We start from the raw sequence: 22,074 nt of genomic DNA on the forward strand, positions 1-22,074 counted from the left end.
TAAATTGCCAGAGATTTGCAAAAAGGAAGAATCCTGGATGGGATGAGCTGGGATGGGATGAGCTGGGATGGGTTGGGATTGGATGAGGTGGATTGGGATGAGGTGTGGAGCCGCTTGGTATGGATCCACCGTTGATGGTGTTAGCTGGGAATGCGAGCGGCAGACAGGCTGGGCTGGTGTTGGTGACTGCGCTGGACTGACCTCCTCCTGCCTGTGACTCCCAGGGCCCCAAGGTGTCTCCAGGGGGCCCGGGCCCCCGCGACGCTGAGCTGGGGCTGTCCCCGGCACGCCTCTCCAAGGAGGAGCTGATCCAGAGCATGGACCGTGTAGATCGTGAGATCGCCATGGTGGAGCAACAGATTGGCAAACTGCGGAAAAAACAGGTGAGCGGCGCTGGGGGAGACAGAGAGTGAGAGTGTGTGAGAGGGGAGGGAAGTGATTACCCCTGTTGGGGGAGGGTGATTACTGGCCACACGCCTCTCACCCTGCTGTCGTATAATAATATCTGTTATTAATCACTCCTCAAAACTCAACCCTGCCTTAACTTCTCACTACCACGTAAGTCATCGCGCTATCAATATCCCGACTGCACTTATTGATGTCTTTATACACACGCCTAACTCGCCACTCCTGATAACTCGTCACCGTGTCCTTTTTCCCTCGGGCTGATGAGATATCAGGAGTTCACTGTATATGTAATAACATGTTCTATAATATAATAGATATAATATGATAATATATAGTGCGATAGTATTGAATATGGGTTTATTGGGTCTGATGTAATGTAATCTGCTAATAATTGTGTAACGATAAGTACAGTGTAAGCCTGTGTAACGAGCGCGTGTGGGTTAACCGGCTGCTTTCTTTTGGCAGCAACAACTGGAGGAGGAGGCGGCAAAGCCCCCAGAGCCGGTGCCCCCGGTGTCGCCACCACCGAGCGAGGCCAAGCACCGTAGTGTTGTGCAGATTATCTACGATGAGAACAGGGTGTGTTCTTAACCCTTCCGCCGCCCCCCAACCAGCCCCCGGCCCCACCCAGCCCCCCTCCCCGAAGCTCAGCTTCTCCCCCTTCCCACATGGTGACTCAACCTCTGCTCTCTGTCTCTCTCGCTCTCTGTCTCTCTCTCTCTCTCTCTCTCTCCACAGAAGAAAGCTGAGGCTGCACATCGCACCCTGGAGGGTCTGGGGCCCCTGGTAGAGCTGGTGAGTGGTGGCTGACTCCTTCCGTCCACGCTCTGTGTGTCTTTTTCGCTGGCGCATGCCGGTGTCTCGGTGATGTGTCCCAGTGTCTCACTGAGTGCTCTCTTCCTCGCTCTCACAGCCGTTATATAACCAGCCCTCGGACACCAAGCAATACCACCAGAATATCCAGATGTGAGTAACTCTTCCCTCAGCGCCGGCAGCAACCGACGGCACGCGTGGCTTTGTAAAGGCAAGCCAGCTCACCGCTGGCATTGTGCTGGGACATCGCCGGGAGCTGCTATGCCCGACTTCCGGTCTCTCGCGTGTCCGCGGTGTAACCGCCTCCGACCGACTGCGGATGTTCTGTATTCGCAGAAACCAGGTGATGAGGAGGAAACTGATCTTGTATTTCAAACGCCGGAATCACGTGCGGAAGCAGTGGGTGAGTGAGGAACAGTTTACGCTGGCGATCGAGAGTCGTGTAGCGCGGCGGCGAGAGCACTCGCCTCGCAATCGAGAGGACCCAGGTTCGATTCCTGGGCGGGCGAAACCTTAAGACGACTTTCCTTGCTCTACACTCCTCTGCTTACTTAGCAGTAAGTCGGAGCCCGGTTGTTAGTCGATCGGCGGATCGTTTGTCCGGGGATGATGATAAAAAAAAATTAGTTTTTAGAGATAAAAAAAAATCCCGACTGTTTGAGGGACGCTGTTCTGCTTAATTGGCTGCCGTGTTTTGCCCCCAAAATAATCAGTCAATTCACTTTACAGTATATTATGCGAAGCGCTTTCTGACATCTCAAACATGTGATAAGGCGCGATATCAAATGCAAGGATTATAATTATAATCCGAATCCCACTCCTAGCCGTTTGTTAGTGCCTGTTGCACCCCCCCCGGTGTGTGTATAACCGGCGCCCCCTCCCCCTCTTGGTGTGGTGTAACCGAGGCCGTCTGTCTTTGCCGCACGGCAGGAGCAGAAGGTGTGCCAGCGCTATGACGAGCTGATGGAGGAGTGGGAGAAGAAGGTGGATCGGATCGAGAGCAACCCGCGGCGACGGGCCCGAGAGAGCAAAGTACGGGATTATTACGAGCGGCAATTCCCAGAGATCCGCAAGCAACGGGAGCTGCAGGAGCGCGTGCAGAGGTTAGCCGTGCTGTACCCTAACGTACTGTACCATACTGACAACCCAATCTGTGTTGCTCTGTATCTCACACTGCACCACATCGTACTGTCCTGTATCACACGCACACACACACATACTCCAAGACATTGGAGGTGTCTCGACTGCTCTCTCTCTCCCCCCCCCCCCCCTTCTCACACTCATTCTCTCTCACTCACACACTCTCCGTCTCTTGTCTCACACGCACTCTCTATCCCTCCCCCCCACCCTGTCACTCACACTCTCTTTCTCACTCTCTCTCACACTCCCTCTCTCTCACACTCACACTCTCTCTCTCTGTCTAACAGCAGAGTAGGTCAGAGGGGCTGTAACCTTCCCGCCACCGTGGCGCGGAGCGAGCACGAGATGTCTGAGATAATCGACGGTCTGTCCGAACAAGAGGTGAGACAGCACCATCTTCTCCTTATCACACACACAAACACACACACTCTGGCCGGGGTCAGTGCCTATGGGCCTGACTGTGCCCCTCTTTGCCCACAGAACACAGAGCGGCAGATGCGGCAACTGTCGGTGGTGCCGCCCATGCTGTACGACGCCGAGCAGCGGAGAATCCGCTTCATCAACATGAACGGGCTCCTAGAGGATCCCATGAAGGTGTACAAGGAGCGGCAGCTCGCCAACGTTTGGAGCCAGCAAGAGAAGGACATCTTCCGCGAGAAGTGAGAGGCCGTCCGCTCCCGTTACACGGGGATTCCGGAAATTCACAGCTACCAGGAGGCCGACCTTCCCACTGTGTCCGTGCCGCTTCCGTCTGCCCTCTCTCTCTCTTCCTCTACCACACCTCTGTCCGTCTCTGTCTCTCTCACGCTCTCGGCTCACTGTGGGACAGGCTGGTAACGTGTGCCCCATTTCCCCCCAGGTTTATCCAGCACCCCAAGACATTTGGCCACATCAATACCTTCCTGGAGCGCAAGGTGAGGGTCAGGGTTGGAGGTCACGGGGAGGATGGAGGGTTCACGGGGAGGAGGGTGGGGTTGACGTTCCAGTGCAGTGCTGGTGGGGGGAGTGGGGAGGAGTGCTGCATTGTCAGAGTTACCGTCCTTTGGATGAGACGTTAAACCCAGCTCTTGTCTGTGTGCCTGTTCAGGGCTGGTGGTGGGGTGGGGGAGGCAGGAGTGGGGGAATGTATGGGGTGAGAAGCCAACGTGTGGGGCACTAATCCCAGAGTGGGTCTGAGTGCTGGCCTCTTGTTATGTGGCAGACGGTGGCAGACTGCGTGCTGCACTATTATCTTTCCAAGAAGAGCGAGAACTTCAAGAATCTGGTCAGACGCAACTACCGGCGCCGCGGCAGGAACCAGGTGAGCGCAGGCGGCAACCGCTGGCAACATCTGGCGGAGGGGGGCTGGAAACGCGAGGGGTCCAGGCGTGAGGTCAGTCCTCAGCTATTCTGTTCCCTCCTATCTCTTTCCCGTCCCTCGCTCGCTCACTTGCCAACCGTTCCCTCCCTCCCCTCGATCGCCCTCCCCTTTGCTCTCCCTCCCTCCCCCGCTCTCCCTCTCTCCCTTTCACCTCCCCCCCCGACCTCGCTCTCTCCCTTCCGCGCCCCCAGCTCGCTTCCCCCACCCCTTCCCACCACCGCCTTTCACTTGCTCACTCGCCTACCGCTACCCACCCCTCTACCCCGCCCCCCCCACACTCCTCCGCGCTCGCTCCCCCACCCAGCCCCGCTGACATGGCAGTGTTGTCCTTGGCCACAGCAGCAGGTGTCACGGCCACACCAGGAGGAGAAGGAGGAGAGAGAGAAGGATGTGAAGGAGGAGGAACGAGAGGACAGGGAGGACGAGACCGAGAAATGCAAGGAGGAGTTTCTCAGGTCAGTGTGTGTGTGCGTGTGTGTGTCTCACTCTCTCTCAGCGTGTGTGTATCTCTCTGTAACTCTCTGTCTCTCTCTCACTCCCTCTCTACCTGTCCCAGCCCCCTGCATGGTTGTGACCTCATTGAGGTGCTTGGGAGCCAAGATCCCGAGAGCTGCCGAGGCCGGACGGATCCTGGAGTTTGCCCGTTCAGCACCGCGGTCTCTCTCTTGACGCCAGTAAAACAAGCCGCAGTGGCTCTAAGCCAGTGGGGCTCCGTGGTGTAAGCGGTCTTTCTGTGGGGCGAGCCGGGGGTGGGTGGGGGAGTGGATCTGGCATGATGCCCCTCCTGCGCGGTGAATCTCCACGGTTTGAGCTGAACGCCGCCGTCCGGCTGTCTTGACAGGGAGAAGGAGAGGAACGGCGAGACGTCAGGCGAGGAGACGGAGGAGCGAGAGCCGGTGGCCGCGAGGGGCCGGAAAACCGCCAACAGCCAGGGCCGGCGGAAAGGCCGCATCACCCGCTCCATGGCCAGCGAGGCTCAGGAGGAGAGCGCCGCCCCACAGCCTCCCCCTGAGCCACGTGAGTGCGCAAACTGCGTGTCAGCCACGGGCAAACCACACAACAGCCATGTACAAACTGGGCTAGCCACGCGCAAACAACACCACCAACAACAACAGCAACAACAACAAACCAGTCGCAGGCCACGTGCAAACGGTGGGTCAGCTGCGTGAGCGTGCGAACCGAGTGCAACCTGCGGGTCAGCCACGTGCAAACCACACACCAGCCGTGTGTAAACGATTGCCATTCCCCGAACCCCCGATGCACGGACGCTAACGTCCCTGGCCACTCTCTCCACCTTCCCCCCGCACCCGCCATTCCCTGCATGCGGACAGTGACAGATTGCCTTATGTGTTGCAGCCTATTCGGAGCCTGTGGAGAGCTCGCGATGGACAGAGGAAGAAATGGAAGTTGCTAAAAAAGGTGTGAAATTCACTTATTGCTCATAGCGATCGCCACAGCGGGATGTGGGGGTTGGGTGGGGGGAGACGCGGAAGGGTGCTGGGATGTTGTTGGATTTCTCCAGCCTCCAGCCGGTGGGTGGGAATCCTGTGCTGCGAACATTGCCACCAGTTTGAGTCTATCCGGGCATTGGGGAGGGGGATCCTCACACGGTTCCAGTGACGCTCCCTGTAAAAGCAGTCACCCCACTGTGCCTTTGCCGTGAACGTTCCCCGGCTAAACCGTGTGCTCGTTCCCTCCTGCTCCTCAGGGCTGGTCCAGCATGGCCGGAACTGGCTGGCCATCGCCCGCATGGTGGGCTCCAAGACGGAGGCTCAGTGTAAGAACTTCTACTTCAACTACAAGCGGCGGCAGAACCTGGACATGTTACTACAGCAACACAAGCTGCACTCGGTGAGAGCCCGGGGGTGGGTGGGAGGGGAAGGGGGAGAGAGGTGGGGGAGGGAGAGACGGGGAGGGGGGAACAAGAGGAGGGGGAGAGACAAGGGCGGGTAACCAGTCTCGGCCCCCGTGGTTGGATGGTGGATGTGTTAACCTTGGGGTTCCTAGATCCCCCCCCACCGCTCCCGCATGGCATTGCGCTGACCTGCTGTCGTGCCGTTTGCCAGGAGGCGGAGACGCCGACGAAGAGGAAGAGGAAGGGCGAGGAGAACGCCAGCACCTCCGCTGCTGAGGACGAGGAGATGGAGGGGTCTGGGGCGAGTGGCAACGAGGAGGAGCTGACGGAGGGTAAGGGGGTGTGGAGGGGGGAGCGGCTCTCACTGAATCCCACTGACTCCCACTGGCCTGGACTGGGATTGGGATTATAATAATAATCCTTACATTTGATACAGCGCCTCATCACGTCTTCTATACGTCTCAAAGCGCTTCACAGGATACACTGTAAAGTGAATTGACTGTATATTTTGTGGGCGAAACATGGCAGCCAATTGCACACAACAGCGTCCCCACAAACAGTCGTGGATTGAGTGACCAAACTACTATTATTATATTTTTGGGGGGTTTGGGAACGGAGTTGACGCTGCAAATGGGAATGGGACCAGACGGTTTCCTTATGCCTTTCGCAGCAGGCAACAGCTCTGATACGGAGAGCGCCCCCTCCCCCACGCTGGGAGCGAACAGAACCAAAGAGCCGCGGGCCGGCGGCGGGGGGGTCAAGCGGGAGGATCCCCCCACCTCGGCCACGGAGGAGCCGGCAGCCGACACGGCTGAGCCGGGCCGTGGTGAGATTGCCGAGAGCGACCCGCCGCCGGACATCACAGTGAAGACCGAGGCCGTGCCTGACAGACCCTGCCCTGTGCCGGGGGCTGAGCCGGGGGAGGGGCAGGCCAGCCGCACCCCCAAGCTGGAGAGAGAGGAGGGACCACGCAGCCTCGTTCCTAACCCAGACGGTGACTCCAGTGCCACCTGCAGTGCCGATGAGGTGGAGGATCCCGAGCCCTCCCACCAGCACAGGTACCGGGGGGCGGGGGGGAGACAGGGGAGCTGTGTGTGTCTGTCTGTGGGGTGGGGGGGGCGGGTGGCTGAGTGTGTGGCGGGGGGGGGGTGCTGAGTGTGTTTCGGGTGGGGGGGCTGAGTGTGTGGGGGGGAACTGTGTGTGATGGTAACACGCTGTGTAAATTAATGTATGATTATGTGTGTGGGGGAGCTGTGTGTGTGTGTGGGTGGGGGGTGCTGTGTGAGTATGATTATAATGTGTGTGTAATTAGCTGTGTGTATTAGTGTGTGATGGTTGTGTGTGTGTGTGGTAATGTATAACTATAACGTGTGTGTGTGTGTTAATGTATGACTATAACGTGTGTGTGTGTGTGTGCATACAGGATGGCCTCTCCGCTCTGCAGGCTGCTGGATGGGCCCCAGGACGGGGTGAGACTCCCTACATCCATGTTGTCGCTGGACATGAAACAGCTGAAGGAGAGAGCGGCTCACATCCCCCCCACAGTGAGTCTCGCCAGTGGTGCGGCGTGAGGGGAGGGGTGGGTCTGGTGGTGCTGGTGGGGGGAAGGGGAGCGATCCCGGGACAAGGGTGGGGAGGTTGTGGAGAGGGTCTGGTGGTGTCGGTGTGGGGAAATGGACGGGGCTGGGAGGGGTTGGCTCAGTCGAATAAACACCGGGGGCCGGTGGTTGTGCCCCCTGTGTGCAGGTGTGTGAACTGTACAGCGAGGGCCTGAAACATCGCGGCCCTTACCGGGAGGACAAGAGTCGTCTCAAGCCGCAGCTGCTGCCGATGGGGGAGAGTCACCGGCTTGGCAGCCAGAGCCCACTCAACCTGGAGAGGGAGCCAGCCGGTAAGTGTGGCTGGGACAGGCTACTCGCTCGCTCACAGGGTTAATGCCAACGGGTGTCAACCACAACAACACCAAGTATTTATATAGTGGCGTTCGCGCGCGGGGTGGGGTAGCATCTCGGAGTCTCGGGCTCTCCCTTACCCGCTCCCTGTCTCTGTTTAGACAAAGGCTCACCGTTTTGCACAAACCTCGGGGGCAAGAAACACGGCAATGAGCTTGATCTCCGGATGTGTGATTCGTACGGACAGATGCCCCTGTACCATCTGCCGGCCGGTGACCCCGGCAATGCCTGCTCCCAGACCGACTTCTCGACGGTCCAGTTTTCAGGTGAGCCCCGGTAATGTACCCACAACACACCAGAGACACGTACGTGATCCCACCACTAATGGCCCAACGTCTAGCTTTAAGACCATATTGATCTCCCCCCACCCCCAACCCAATTCCCAACCCGCAGTGTGAGAAGGGGCTGAGCTGGGGCTGGGGTTTTTGTGAACAAGTGTCTCTGGCCCCCAGGTTATCCGGCTCTCAATCACCATCACCACCACCTTGCGGCCAACGTCTCCGAAGGCAACCGGATGATCAGCCGCCTGGCACGCTCTCCGTACGTCCCAGACCCACCACCGCTCGTCTCCACCAGCAAACACCATGGTGGGGCCGAACGCCACAGTGGCTCCATCACTCAGGTAACCAGAAGTCGGCAGGGGGGTTGTTGGTTAGGGGAATGGGTGTTGGTCAGGGTCCTATGGGAGGGGCTGTCCGGTTGGGAGAGGAGCTGGTTATCGGGTTTGTCGGCTGCGATCCAAGGAGGGGCTGGTTGGGGGAGGAGCTGCTTAGGGGGATGTTGGGGAGGGGGTTGGCGGGATCCTGAGGGAGTGGGCTGGTTGCTTGGCGGGGATGTTGGGGTAAGAGGCTGGTTGGTTGGGGGGATGTTGGGATATGGGGCTGGTTGGTTGGGGGGATGTTGGGGTAGGGGGCTGGTTGGTTGGGGGGATGTTGGGGTAGCGGGCTGGTTGGTTGGGTGGACGTGGGGTTGGAGGAGGATTGTTGGCCAGGACCCACCACGCTGTGGCCGCGGTGATTGATGTTGACCTTGTATCCGGCAGGGAACGCCGGTCCCACTGCTGACAGCTCCCGGTTACGGTGCGGAGCCGGCAAGGAGCCACCAGGTGACCGTGGCCCCCTCACTGCACTGGTCCCTCGACCCCAACAAGTACAGTGAGTACTTTGCGGTTAGGGGGAGGGAGAGGGGGAGGCTGACGTAAACCCAGAGCAAGCGGGTAGGGAGGAAGGGCTACATCCGTTATTTTAACGACCGGCTGACCAGGCGGATAGAGACTTCCGTTTAGACACTACAGCACTTACACGGGCACAGACCGGCACAAGCACAACCGCCCGGTCTCACACACGCTACTCAACACGAGCTCCTGGCCTGGGCTGTGAGTTCCCGGTGTGTGGGGGGGAGGGAGCTGGACACAATCCAGGTGAGAACGCCCGGGGCTGAGGGAATACAGATAGTTGGAGAGGGGATTGCGGTGGCTGGCTGTGGTGTTGACGGCCTCTCTCTCTCTCTCTCGTCTCCTCAGCGCCTTTCCCCATTAAACAGGAGCAGCTGTCCCCGCGGGGGCACAGCTGTCAGAGCGAACATCTGGTGGCAGCGGCCGGTCCCGAGGGCATCACAGGCAGAGGTACCTGGCCCGCATAGCCTCTCCCTCCGTACTCTGTCTTTATTACAGTGGTCGGTCTGTCTGTGTGTGTCTTTCTCTTTGTGTGTGTGTGTGTGTGTGTGTGTCTCTCTTTCTGTCTGTCTGTCTCTCTGTGTGTCTGTGTGTATCTCTATTTCTGTTTCTCTGTCTCTTTTTGTCTGTCCCTCTCCCTCCGCCGGGTTGTGCGCTATGCTGACGGTGTGTGTCGCTGTGCAGGCTCAGCACTCTGTCTGGTGCAGGGCGGCAGCATCACCAAGGGGACCCCGGGCACCAGGATTGCCTCAGAGCTGCCGGCCTCCTACCGGGGCTCCATCACTCAGGTACAATTACCCTCTCTGACACCCCTCCCACCGCTCCCGACACCACTCGCTGTGGTGGTAACCGGATACCGTGACGAACGCCTGTGGCTGACCGCGCCACGTGTGTGTGTCGCAGGGAACGCCGGCCGAGGTGCTGTACAAGGGGACGATCCTGATGATGGCGGACGGCAGCGGGCGAGGCGAGCAGGCCAAAGGCCACGTCATCTATGAGGGGAAGAGCGGGCACGTTCTCTCCTACGACGGTGAGTGAGAGAGTCTGCCGTGACCACTGGTCGGGTGAGAGCTGGTGTCAGCCGGCTTTGGCATTGCCCTGGCCTCTGGGGATCAAATCAGTGCTTGTTTGAGCTCCTCTCCTCCCCTTCCACGTCGAGGTGTGTGAGAGGCTCTCTCACTGTGAGAGGCGCGGTGTACAATATACAATCGCTGCTGTTATTGTTGACGTTGGGCTGGCCGCGGGGCGGGGGGATTGCCGCGCTGTTGGAGACGCCGTCCTTCGGAGGAGGAGCGAGAAGACACTGATGTTACTAACGCTCGATTTGCCAACTGACGCAGGAGCCACGCTGCAGAACGCCAAAGAGGAGCGGAGAGGTGGCGGCGGGCACGGGGGCCATGAGCTGGCGGGGGTGAAGCGCGGGTACGAGCTGATGGAGGGCGGCATCCCCCGGGGATTGTGTGGCCGGGATGTCCTCACTGCAGGTTACGAAGGTAAGCTTTTTCTCTACCACTCGCTCTCGCTCGCTCTTGCGCTCTCATGCTCTCTCTGTCTCTCTTGCACATCTCTCTTGCACGCTATCTCTCTCTCTCTAGCTCTTTCTCTAGCGCTTTCTCTCTCTCTCCCTCGCACGCACCCCCTCTATCTCGTTCACACACCCCACTCTCTCTCTTGCTCTCTAGCTCTCCTCTCTCTCTCTCTCTCTGTTGCTTTCTCCCTCTCCTCTTTCTCTCTGTTGCACTCTCCGCGCTGGCCAGCAGACCACTGACCTGCGGCCTCTCACAGGGCTGATGGGACGAGCGATGCCCGAAGAACGCATGAGCCACCACGAAGCCAAGGACAGTGCTCAGCTACAGGGCTCCATCACACAAGGTACCAGGGAGACCTCACTGTGGTTGGTGCCGAGGGCTGTGCCGGGGAAAGGCGGGTGGGGGGAGGCGCCAAGGGTTGTGCCGGCGTGGGAACAGGGACATCACTGGGAATTAGGTAGGATGGTAGGTGGGATGCATGGAATTCTCGGTTCGGTTTAGCTTCTCTTAAGCGCAGTGATGGGTTTCTGCACGTGTCAGACACCCGGCCGACCCCAAAAAACACGTCTTGTGCTGGGAGGAGGGATAGGGAATCACCGTGGCCTGTCCTGAGCCTTGCCGTGTGTCACCGCAGGTATCCCCCGTGCTCACCTGGAGGCCCACGAGGAGTACCTGAGAAGGGATGCCAAGCAGATCAAGCGGGAGAGCACCCCTCCCCACGGCCCGTGCGAGGGTCTGAAGCCGAGGCCTCGGGACAGCTTGATCGCCACGGCCAAAGGCCCAGGTGAGGGCCTGGTCTCGGGCCTGGTCACCACCGTCAAGGAAGCCGGACGCTCCATCCACGAGATCCCGAGGGAGGACGCCCAGAGAACGCCGGAAACTTCCGTCATCTCCAAGGCCCCCTCCGAAGGCTCCATCACTCAGGTCAGCTCAGCGTATCCAGCGTGAGTGGGAGGGGAAGTTCCAGGGCTAGACAGGAGTTTCTCTCTCTTTACCCCCCACCCGCCACAAGGGGACCTAGCCGACAATCCCCCAGATCAATCACTCATTCACCTCCTGGCTGTTTGCTGGACTGTCAGCGCCTGGGGATATCCTCCGATGTGAAAGGTGTTGCTTAACTGTAATTTGTCGTTGCTGTCACTGTGCACAAATTGGCTGCCTCGTTCGCCTACAAAAACACACAGTCACTACACTTTACATTGAAATCCTGTGAAGCGTTTGAAGACGTGATAAGGCGCTGTATAAATTATTATTATTATTATCATAGGGTTATTCCCGTCTCTCCTCTCTCAGGGAACTCCAATGAAGTGCGAGAGCGTGGCCGTGGGCGGGAGACGTCACGACGTGCGCTCTCTGCTGGGCAGTCCCGGCCGGGCGATGCCCCCCGTCCACCAGCTGGAGGTGCTGTGTGAGGGGGGCCGGGGGCCGGAGCGGGGTCTCTACACCCACAGCCCCAAGAGCCGGCAGAGCCCCATCGTCAGCACAGCCTCCGCCATGGCCAGAGCCGCCGCCAGCCTGGGCCACGATCCCGGCAAAGCCCAGAGCAGCCCCCGGACGTATGAGGATTACCAGGCGGCTCACCGCGGGGCAATGCACTACACCAGCCCCTTCCACATCGGCTCCCCCGGCAATGCCAGCCGGCAACCGGCCTCCAGGCAGCAAGAAGGTAACGGCTGTCGCTGCCAGGCAATGGCGGGGGGGAGGGAGGGTGGGTGGGAGGGTACGTAGGCGAAGGGAGCTACGTAGGGGGAGGTTGTGTACGGGTAGGTGTTGGGGCTGGGTTAGAGTTGATGGGGGTTGTGTCTGAGTGGGCCGGCGGGGAGGTTGGGGGTGTCGGAGGGGTGGGGGTGTGGCGCTGGGGTTGAGGGGAGTTGGTGGTTGGGTGGGGAGGCTCGGGGAGGGGGAATGGTTGGGATTTGTGTAGTGCCTGTGCGGGGGAGGGTGTTGGGGCTATGTATGGGGTGGCTGGGGTGGTGTCAGCGTGCGAGCGATCCTGGCTCTGACGCGGTGGCTGGACGGTGTTTCACAGGGAAAGTGCTGTGCCAGGAGCGAAAGGGAACACCCACCCCCAGGGACCTGTCTGCCGCCAAATCTCCTCACCGGCCGGCGCCAGACCATCCCCCCCACAACCCTTACGAACACCTGCTGGGACGCATCAGCGCCGCCGATTTGTACCGCGGACACATCCCACTGCCTTTCGACCCATCCGCCATGTCTAGGGGCATGACACTGGAGCCAGGTAAAGACCGCCCCCAGCCCCATCTCCCCACTCCGCCATTTCCCCCCTTTGTCATCGTCCCTCCTTTGCTGTTTTCCTCCCTTTGCCGTTCCCCCTCTTTGATGTCCCCCCGCGCCCCCCCCAAGACACTGCCCCACGTTAAGGGTGCTACATAAATACAAGTTGTTATTGTTTTCCCCCCCCCCCCCACCCACCTTTGCCGCTTCTGCCCCCTGTGCCATTCTCCTCCCCCTTTTGAGGGCTGATGCCTCGTCGGACACACAGATGAAATTCGGGGGTGGGGGTGATGGCGGCGGTGATTCCGACATCTCACCTTTCAGCTCTTGACCTCTTCTTAACAGCCTATTACCTGCCCCGGCACTTGGCTCCGGCTCCCGGGTACCATCACCCTTACCCTCCCTACCTGCTGCGCAGCTGCCCTGAGGCGGCAGCGATGGAGAACCGGCAGACCCTCCTCAACGATTACATCACGTCGCAGCAGATGCACCAGGCGGCAGCGGCGGCCGTGGCCCAGCGTGTGGAGCTGCTCCGTGGCCTCTCCCCCCGCGACCAGGCCCTGGCCCTCAGCTACTCTGCCAACCCCCGAGGTGAGGCCGTCCGGCAACACAGCACAACACCCTCCCCCCTACTGCCCTCACTGCCAGGCCCAGTGCTGGCAACACTGTCACGTGGGCAGGCGAGGGGTGGGGGGGTGGCAGTGGGCCAGGGCGGTGATTGATTGGTGATCGATTGGAGGCAGGGAGTCATTGATTATGGATCAGCGAATGTGTGTGGGACAATTATTCACTTTACAGTATATTCTGCGAAGCGCTTTGAGACGTCTCGAAGACGTGATGAGGCGCTATGTCAAATACAAGGATTATTATTAGTATCTATCGGCGGAGTGATTGATTGGGGGGAATGATTGATTGATTGGTGGTCATGGCAAGAAATTTATTGGGGTTCAGAGTGTGAACTCTCTCACTATCTCTCTCTCTCCGCAGGGATTATTGACCTGTCTCAGGTGCCACATTTACCAGTCTTGGTGCAGGCCCCGCCTGGCACTGCCCCTTCGCATATGGACCGCATCACCTACATTCCCAGCGCCCCTCCGCATTTCCCTCCCGGCTCCTACACCAGCTCCCCACTGTCTCCAGGTAAAGAGCTGCTTCTCGAAGGGGGGGAGGTGGGGGGGGAAGGGGGAGAGGCTCTCTGGGAGCTCTGGGATGTCTCCCTGCGATGGGATTGCACAGTATTCTGGTGTCCTGACATCTGGAATCCCCTCTCTCCCACCAGGTGCTCTGTCACACATGAGCAAAGTGCAGTGTGGGGAGAGGGAGCGAGGCATACCTTCAGGGCTGATCGGCAATGAGCAGCCGGCAATATGGAGACCTGGTGAGAACAATATTCTCTCTCTCTCTCCCACATTTGCTCACTCTCGCACTCTTTTTCTCTCTCTCTCTCTTTCACACACACTCTCTCAAATTCGCTCTCACACAACTCACTCATGCTCTCACACTCAATCTCTCGCATGCTCTCTCTCTCTATCACACTCTCTCACACACTCTTATCACATTCTTTCTCTCTCTCTCTCACACTCAATCGCACTCTTTTTCTCTCTCCCTGTGTTTCAGGCTCCGAGAGTAGCCGGTCCTCGGCACATTCCAGCCACCAGCATTCACCGGCCTCCCCCCGGGGCCCAGCCAATGCCCAGCAGCGCCCCAGCGTCCTACACAACACGGGGGCCAGGAGCCTGGGCACAACCATGGACACCAACACCTCCGTGCTCAGGTTAGCACAGAATACTCTCTCCCCCCCCCCCCAGCTGCTGTGCCATGTCTCAGGGCTGGTGGCGGGAGAGTGTACAAATGGGTACACAAATGTACTTGGTTGTTGTTATCTGTGGGTGGGGAGAGGGGGATTTGGTTATCTGGTACCTGGTGTGGGACGCAGTGGGTGTTAATGGGTTGTAACTCAACTATCACTTGATGGGGGATTTGTGCCGGGGGCGGAGAGGGGTTATGCCTGGGAGGGGTGGTGGGGGTTCGTGCCAGCGTTTACAGTGAAACTCTTTCTGTCTTGAGAAGGCATCCGGTGTCCTCACCGTCGCCGGGACGATCGCCTCGGCCGCTGGCGGCCCAGCCGGAGCTGGGGCTGGGCGGCCACAAGGAGGCCCCGAGGGGGAGAGAGAGCAGGCCGGAGCGGCACGGCATGGCGCCGGGCAAGCCTCAGGAGCACGTGTGGCTGCAGGCGGGCGGCGGTGGGGAGGGGGGGCTGGGGCCAGTGTCGGGGATGTTCCACACCGCGCCGGTGCTGCAGTACGCCGAGCTGCCCCCGACCGCTGCCCCTGAGCTCCCGGGGAAGGACAAAACCACGAGCAAAGCCTACTCGCTGCCGGTGCAGGAGCTGCGTGCCGGGGGCCGCACCACCATGACCGCGGCCAGCTTCATCGACGCCATTATCATGCGACAGATTTCCTGTGACGAGGCTAAGCGAGAGAGAGAGCGCGGCTCCCTCAGCACCGACTCCGCCAGCGACGGTGAGTAGCGGAAAGGGGAATGTGGAAGTGGGGAGAGGAAGGAGTGAGCTGGGTGGGGGGTGGGGGAGTGGGCTTCGGGGCGGGGGAGGTTGCTACCGTTTTTTCTGACAGTCCTCGTTTCTGTCGCCCGCTGAGATGCCGTGTGCGGGAAGAGTCTGGATTTTGGGGTGTGTCTGACACTGGGTGGGTTTCGGAGGAGAGTGGAGTCGAGGGGGTGTTGTTGGTTCGGTTGCTGTGTGTGTGTGTGTGTGGCAGGGGGTGGGAGAGGTGTCATAGCTTGATGTCGCGGTGAGGCAACTGTGGTGACTGTTGCCATCAGCAGGTCCTCCCAGCGGCTATAACTCGAACAGCTCTGATGGCATCGAGACCATCAGCCCCGCAGGCTCCCCTCGGCCTCACCAGGAGAAAGAGAGGGGGAGGGGGTCCAACCCGGCACACGATCCCGACAAAGCCGGGCTCCAGGACGACGGCAGGCTGGGATCACAGAGTGAGTACCCCACCCCAACACCACGCAGTGGATAGCCCCCACGCAACCCCTTGATGGCAATTCAAAGTGCTTCGAAGGATATACTGTAAAGTGGATTGATTGACTATGTATTTTTTTGGAGCGATTATTACCTCCGGAAAAGCGATCCGCCAATCAATCCCCAAGCAACAACCGGGATCCCACTTACTGCGCGATAAGCAGAGGCGCGTGTGTGTGGAGTAAGGAAACTTGTCTTAAGGTTTCGTGCCGCCCATGGAATCGAACCCGTGTCCTTTTGCTTGCGAGGCGAGCGCGCTAACTACTACGCCACGGGACTCTTCATGTGACGGTGTGTGTACGTGGTGACGGGGCTGTGCAGTTAACGGTGCGCGTGTGCTTCCTCTGCAGCTCTACACAAGGCGAGTGTGCCGGAGGGACACCTGGCGGCAGGTGGGGGCGAGGGCCGGTACGCACACAGCCCAGCCCTGACACCCCCGTTTCCCAAAGGCCATCAGAGGGTGGTGACACTGGGCCAGCATATCAATGCAAGTCTTTCTCTCAGCCTCTATTATTATTACTATTCATTATTTCTCTACTGCACTTCTGCACACTGTGACTCACTCAGACACAAAGGACTCGTTTAAAGAGACAGCCGTGCGCTGTGATGTGTGGGCGGGAGGTTGGGAGAGAGCGAGGCGGAGGGGAGAACAGTGGGGGAGAGTTCTGGGCGTGGTCGGGGAGGGGGTGGTGGGGGGAGAGCAGGGGGAGGGAGGTGTGGGGGGGGGGTGTGGGCCGGGGACTAGCTGGTTGGTAATGAGAGGAAGCCTTGCTTTGTGAACAGGAGGTGATCACCCAGGATTATACCCGCAACCACCCCCACGTGTCCTGCCCTTCGCTCCAGCAGCCAGAGTACGGCCTGCCTCAGGGGGCAATACATGGTGGCACCAGGTAGGCACACACCAGGAGAGGGGGGAACAACATTGGGAAGGGTGGGGGGGAAACGTGATGTATGCGGAGTGGAGGGGGGGTGGGGCAGGGCAAGCACTGGCGGAGAATCTCACAGGTTACTAACCACCCCCCCAGGCCTCCCAGATCGCCAGCTGGGTTATCAGACGGTGATATGGAGCCAATCTCACCCCCACAGGACACCGGTGCTCACCTGCTCAGCCGGGACAGTGACTCCGACCAGAGGTAATGGCATAATGGTAATGGGGGGGGTGGTGGGTGTGGAGGGGGTCTCAGGTTGTCGTGTGCGTGTGGGTGGGTGGGGTGCTTGGTGTGTGCATGGGGGGGGAGGGCGGAGCGCTCAGGTTGTCGTGTGCATGTGCATGGGGGGAGGTTGAGATGAAAATGGGGGGGGGGGTTGATAGGTGCGTGGGGGAGGCATGGGGTGTATGTGTGGGGTGGGGGTGTAGGGGGTGGCCACGGGAGCTGGGAGGGCTTGGGTGTGTGGGTGGGTGGGTGGGGGATTGGGATCGTGAGCTGAGGCTGGGCTGACGAGCGCTGTGTGTTACAGGTTGGAACCCCAGTCCCCGGGCAGCAGTGCTCACCCTCCCGCCTTCTTCAGCAAACTGACAGAGAGCAACTCGGCTATGGTCAAGTTCAAGAAACAGGAGATCATCAAGACGCTGAGCTCAGTCAGTGGAGCAGACCACGAGCTCAGTAAGCCAACACTCAGCGCTTCTCACTGACACACACCCCCTCCCCACTGACACACACCCCACTCCTCACTGACCCCCTCCGCCCCCTGTCTCCCCTCCCCACTGACCCTCCCCCCGCCACCTGACCCCCCCCACTGATCCCCCTTCCCCCCCTCCCCCCCCGGCTGGTGAGAGAGCAGGGAATGGGATTAGAGTAGAGAGCTCCAGTGGGGGAGAATTTTGCCTTGTGGGGTGGGGGTTTGGTTGACAGGGAGTGTGGGGAGTTCTTAGAGGTAATTGGTGAAGGGGAAGGGCTGCATGAGGGGTAGGTGTGTGAGGGTATGTGTGTGTGAGGGAGGGTGCGTGTGTGTGAGGGAGATGGGAGGGGGTGTGAGGTGGGGTGAGTGGGTGCTGAGCTACCATTGACTCACTCTGTTTCTCCTCCACTTGGCTAGACATCAGCCAGCCCGGGACTGAAATCTTCAACATGCCCGCCCACACTTCAGCAGGTGAGTGGGGTGAGGGGCTGGAGTAGTGTGGGGGTGGGGGGCTGGGGGGTGCTTTGGGTGGAGCTCTGTGAGTGGGGTGCTCTGGGGGGGGGGGGGACAAGCTGTGCTGATAGTGTGGGGTTTGCTTTAACCCTGCGCGCTCCCTCCCTGTACTCACACCGCACTTCAGCTTCCAAACCTCCTGTAACTGGTTCTGCAGGGCCTGTGCCCCTCCCTATGGGAACATAGGAGGAGGCCGTTCAGCCCTTTGAGTCTGTTCCGCCATTTAATTAGATCATGGCTGATCTGTACCTCAACTAATCCTTTCAATTCAACTTCCCACTTTCTCCCCATATCCCTTAATACCCTGACCTACCAGAAATCCACCAACCTCAGTCTTGAAGGTGTGGATGGATCCGGCACCCACTACTTTACCCTCTCCTCCTCCCCCTTCTCCCCCCCCCCCCCCACACACACATACACAGACCCCCTCCCAACACACACACGCACTTCACTTACACACATACGAACACTCACTTACTTCAGACTCCTATTCACCCTCAAACTGGGACAGAGGCTCACTCACACTTTGACATTCTCAGACACCACTAATTCTCTGTTTAATTTTCAGAGATGAACGAACATTCTTGAAACAATTTAGCACGTGATGGGGGGGGAGGGCGGAGAAATCTCAATAATTCAGTGGGGGGGGAGGATCAGTCAGTGGAGGAGTGGATGGGTGGGGGCGATGGGGGGGAAAGCCCCTGTAACTCTCACTCTGTCTCGTAGGCTGTATGTGAGTGTGAGCTGTGATCATGGATACGGGCTCACATTTTCAGGTCTGTGGCTTGTCGGTTGTCCCTCTGGCTTTGCCTGGGGGCACTGAAGGTGGGATGTGCCAGGGAAGGGGAGATTGAGGAGGGGGAGATGATTGAGGAGGGGGAGGGCATCACACTTGCAGCCAGTCAAACTCCCCTCAGAGGCCAGTACCATCTCAGCGCGTTTTATTGTTTTGAGTTTTATTTATTTCACTTTGGGGCGACGATGGGTGGGTGGGGAGGAGGGGGATTGGGAGAATCCAGGCTGTGGCTTGAGAGGCGCGGTGGTTAACCCCTGGCATGCCATGCTGCGTTGCGATCTTTCAATGTTTTTTTTTGCTGGATAAAAAAAAAGTTTGTTTGCTTGCTGATACATGCTGACTGTTTGTTTCTTCCCTCCACTCCACTCCCAACCCCACTCCTCTCCTCTCTCTCTGTCCTATATATATATATATAAATATATATTATATTATATATATGTATATATATATATACTTTGGTTTTTTCTCTTCCCTTTCCTCTTTTCCCCTCCTTCCTCCCATTCTCCCTCTCTCCCTCCCAGGGTCAGTCAGTTGTAGAGGCCAGTCGATGGCAGATCAGTCCGGGAACAGCATGGGTTTGGAGGACATAATTAGGAAAGCCTTAATGGGCAAATACGATGACCGTGGGCAAGAGCGTACGTCCCTCAGTTTGCCTGCTATTAACCCACTGGCTGAGCCTCCCAGCCCGCTTTCTGCTGCCGTTGGAGAACAGAGTGAAGACTTTCGCCCCTTGCCCTCAACAGGTCTGCATTCAAAACCCCTTCTCACTAGCAGTTTGTGAACCATAGCAGGCAGGCACATCAGGGACAGTCACCAGCTCAGCGACACTGAGGCAGGCGGGTAGGGGGAGAGCAGAGAGAGAAGGAAGGTAGGGGTGGAGTGGGGAACCTGAGACTTTTTCCTTTCTCTCAGCCTCCCCCTCCATCATTCTCCCACAAAGTACACAGTCGATTCACTTGCGTTCTGTGAAGCGCTTTGAGAAGTCTCGACGACATCTCCATAAAGTATTTTTAAAAAGTAATAATGATGTGGTCACTCGATCCACGAGTTGTCTGCGGGACACTACTGTGCACAATTGGCTGCCGGGTTTCGCCCACAACAAACAGTCACTCTCCATTTCACAGTATTTCCTGTGAAGCGTTTTGAGACGGATAAGGCGCTGTATCAAATGCAAGGATTATTATTATTATTAATATAGCACCGCGGTTAGTTTGCGATTGTCAGCCATGCCCTCGCTCTCCCCACACTCGGGTTACACACTCTCCAGTTTGCGGCGTTTCTCTACAGGATTTCAAAATTAAGAAATCCGATAGGTGGGTTGGGCGGGGGGTGGGGGGGACAGGCTTTTCCTTCCTTTCCCACCCCCATAACCCTCCCCCCCCCCCCCCCAACCCAGGTAACCCAGGGGCGCGGATGGGATGGGAAGGGAAGTTCCTACTGGATTTCCAAATGGACAAATCCAATTAAGAAATCTCGCAAAATTAGGTAGGGGGTGGGGTGGTGGTGGGGTGGGGAGGCAGACGACAACCACCCGAAGAATGCTCAGTGTCCTCGGGGTTAATGGAGTAGATTGGGGCGGGGGGACAGAGGTGACAGATGAGGAGGAAGTGAGGGAGAGAAGAGAAGGACTAACTGTGCGGTGGTGGGGGGGAGCTGGGCTGCGTTTGGTGTTCAATGAGTAGGGGTCCCGTCATGGGGAGTGCGGGAGGGGCTGTGTGCTGCTCTTTCTCTGGGACTCTGCATGTGCCTGTAGCTCAGAGCTGCCTGCGTTAGTGTTAGTCTCGCTCCGTTTACACACAAACCCAGGCTCTCTTTCCCCCCCACCCACACAGCGCTGCGCTCCCTCACAGTCACACAGCGCTCATACGCTCACATAGTGCCGCTCACGCACACAGCCCCACTCTCACACACAGCCCCACTCTTACACACAGCCCCACTCTCACACACACACACAGCCCCACTCACACAGCCCCACTCACACACACACACACAGCCCCACTCACACAGACCCACTCACACACACACACAGCCGCACTCAAACACAGCCCTACTCGCGCACGCAGCCCCACTCACTCACACCACACTCACACAGCGCTCACACAATCACACAGCGCCAGTGTGCAGATATCTGCTGTATAATGTCAGAGAGCATTGCATTGTGTGTTGCTGGGGGCCTGGGTCCTGTGCTGCCGTTTGGCCGTTGCTGTTATGTTTGTTTTGCTGCGGGTGGGGGGGGGTTTGCTGTAGGGATTGCCGTGGCGACTGGCCAAGCGTTGTTGAGTGAGGTGACGTGGTCTCGTCCGCAGGTGGGGGCAAGGCCAAGCTGTCATCGCGGGGAAACGGCAGGAAAGCCAAGTCTCCGGGCCCCGGCACCGGCCCCCTGCACTGCGAGAGGCCGGCTTCAGTCTCCTCCGTCCATTCCGAAGGCGACTGTAATAGGAGGACCCCGCTCAACAAGAGGGTCTGGGAGGACAGGCCATCATCCACAGGTCGGTCACCGTCTGCCCGTCCGCGCTCTCTGCTCGTCTGTCTGTTCACTCTCGCTCACTGTCTGTCTGTCTGTCTGTGTGTCTGTCTGTCTACGCTCTCTGTCTGTCTGTCTGTCTGTCTGTCTGTCTGTCTGTCTGTCTGTCTGTCCACCTCATTGCCCCATGTCCGCCCGCTCTCATCTGTCGGTCTCACGCTTGCCATCCGTCTCACCGACTGTCTCGCCATCGTCCGTCTACTTGTCCACTCTCCCCGTCCACCTGCCCAGTGGGTGAGGAGCCGTGTTCTCACCGTACTCTCTCTCTCCCTCTCCCCCCCCACCCCCCCCTCCAGGCTCAGCACCGTTCCCATACAACGCGCTGACGATGAGATTGACGACGGGCATGGTGACGGGCTCGCCCCTCCCCCACGCCGGCACAGCGACCCAGCCCCGTGCGTGGGAGCGGGAGCGAGAGCCACAGCCTCTGCTGTGTTCCCAGTACGAGACGCTTTCCGACAGCGAGTGACCAGGAACAAGGGGACGCCCACCCCCCCCCCCCCACCCAGACCCTCTCTCCAGGGACCCTGGCACATGGCTCGTGACGGCTGCAGCCCTCACCACCTCTCCCGGGGATTTGGGGGATTCTCTGATGCACTAACAGAAATGCCCCCGCTCCCCCCCCTCAATAATCACCTGCCCACTTCCCTCCTCACCTGTATTGTTGAAGCCTTCGTCACTGTTCAGAAGATCGAACCCACTCCCCTCCTCCCTTCTGACATTACAGACCCCCCCCACCCCAATCCTTGCCCCCCCCCCCACTACTCTTCCCCCCTTCGCTCCTTGCTCCTCCCCCCAAAATTTTTGCCCAACCAATTCTTTGGCACCCCACTACTCATTCCCCTCAATCCTCTTCCCCCCACACTTCACCTCTCCCCCCACCCCCCCCATGTCCCTATACCCTCCACCCACTCATCTCTTCACCTTTGAACAGAAGCAAGGATTCTTTTTTTTAATTTTTCTATTCTGTATAGTTTTAAATTGATTTGTACTGTTAAAGTGCCATTTTACGTTTTACGTCTCTCATTAAAAAAAAATCGATTTTGACAATGCAGCCAGGGGTCGGGATGTGTCTGTGACCAGATCCCCCCCCCCAGACCCCCTGGGGG

At 58.7% G+C, this 22,074-nt stretch overlaps 1 protein-coding gene across 3 annotated transcripts; it reads left to right on the top strand.

The window, feature by feature from the left end:
• Positions 1-224: 224 nt before the first annotated feature.
• Positions 225-21,712, top strand: ncor2 (nuclear receptor corepressor 2; the record flags this gene model as incomplete). 3 transcript variants are annotated; one of them, XM_042337718.1, is given in 43 exon segments in its annotated part: positions 225-383; positions 874-987; positions 1,147-1,203; positions 1,322-1,374; positions 1,558-1,624; positions 2,152-2,324; positions 2,649-2,742; positions 2,842-3,020; positions 3,221-3,275; positions 3,563-3,733; positions 4,061-4,176; positions 4,563-4,738; positions 5,078-5,140; positions 5,430-5,572; positions 5,788-5,908; positions 6,247-6,634; positions 7,000-7,120; positions 7,323-7,467; positions 7,630-7,794; positions 7,981-8,150; positions 8,571-8,682; positions 9,051-9,152; positions 9,387-9,490; positions 9,606-9,732; positions 10,043-10,195; positions 10,488-10,574; positions 10,866-11,155; positions 11,525-11,897; positions 12,261-12,470; positions 12,812-13,057; positions 13,454-13,606; positions 13,746-13,844; positions 14,084-14,240; positions 14,534-14,988; positions 15,311-15,475; positions 15,863-15,999; positions 16,296-16,402; positions 16,538-16,645; positions 16,971-17,116; positions 17,550-17,603; positions 18,963-19,184; positions 20,748-20,930; positions 21,262-21,712. In XM_042337718.1, coding segments are annotated over 43 exon segments (6,693 nt in total), but the record flags the coding sequence as incomplete, so codon positions are not given.
• Between the last annotated feature and the right edge of the window lie 362 nt (positions 21,713-22,074).

The sequence above is a fragment of the Callorhinchus milii genome, unplaced genomic scaffold (assembly GCF_018977255.1).
Source record: "Callorhinchus milii isolate IMCB2004 unplaced genomic scaffold, IMCB_Cmil_1.0 Scaffold8, whole genome shotgun sequence".
NCBI lineage: Eukaryota > Metazoa > Chordata > Chondrichthyes > Chimaeriformes > Callorhinchidae > Callorhinchus > Callorhinchus milii.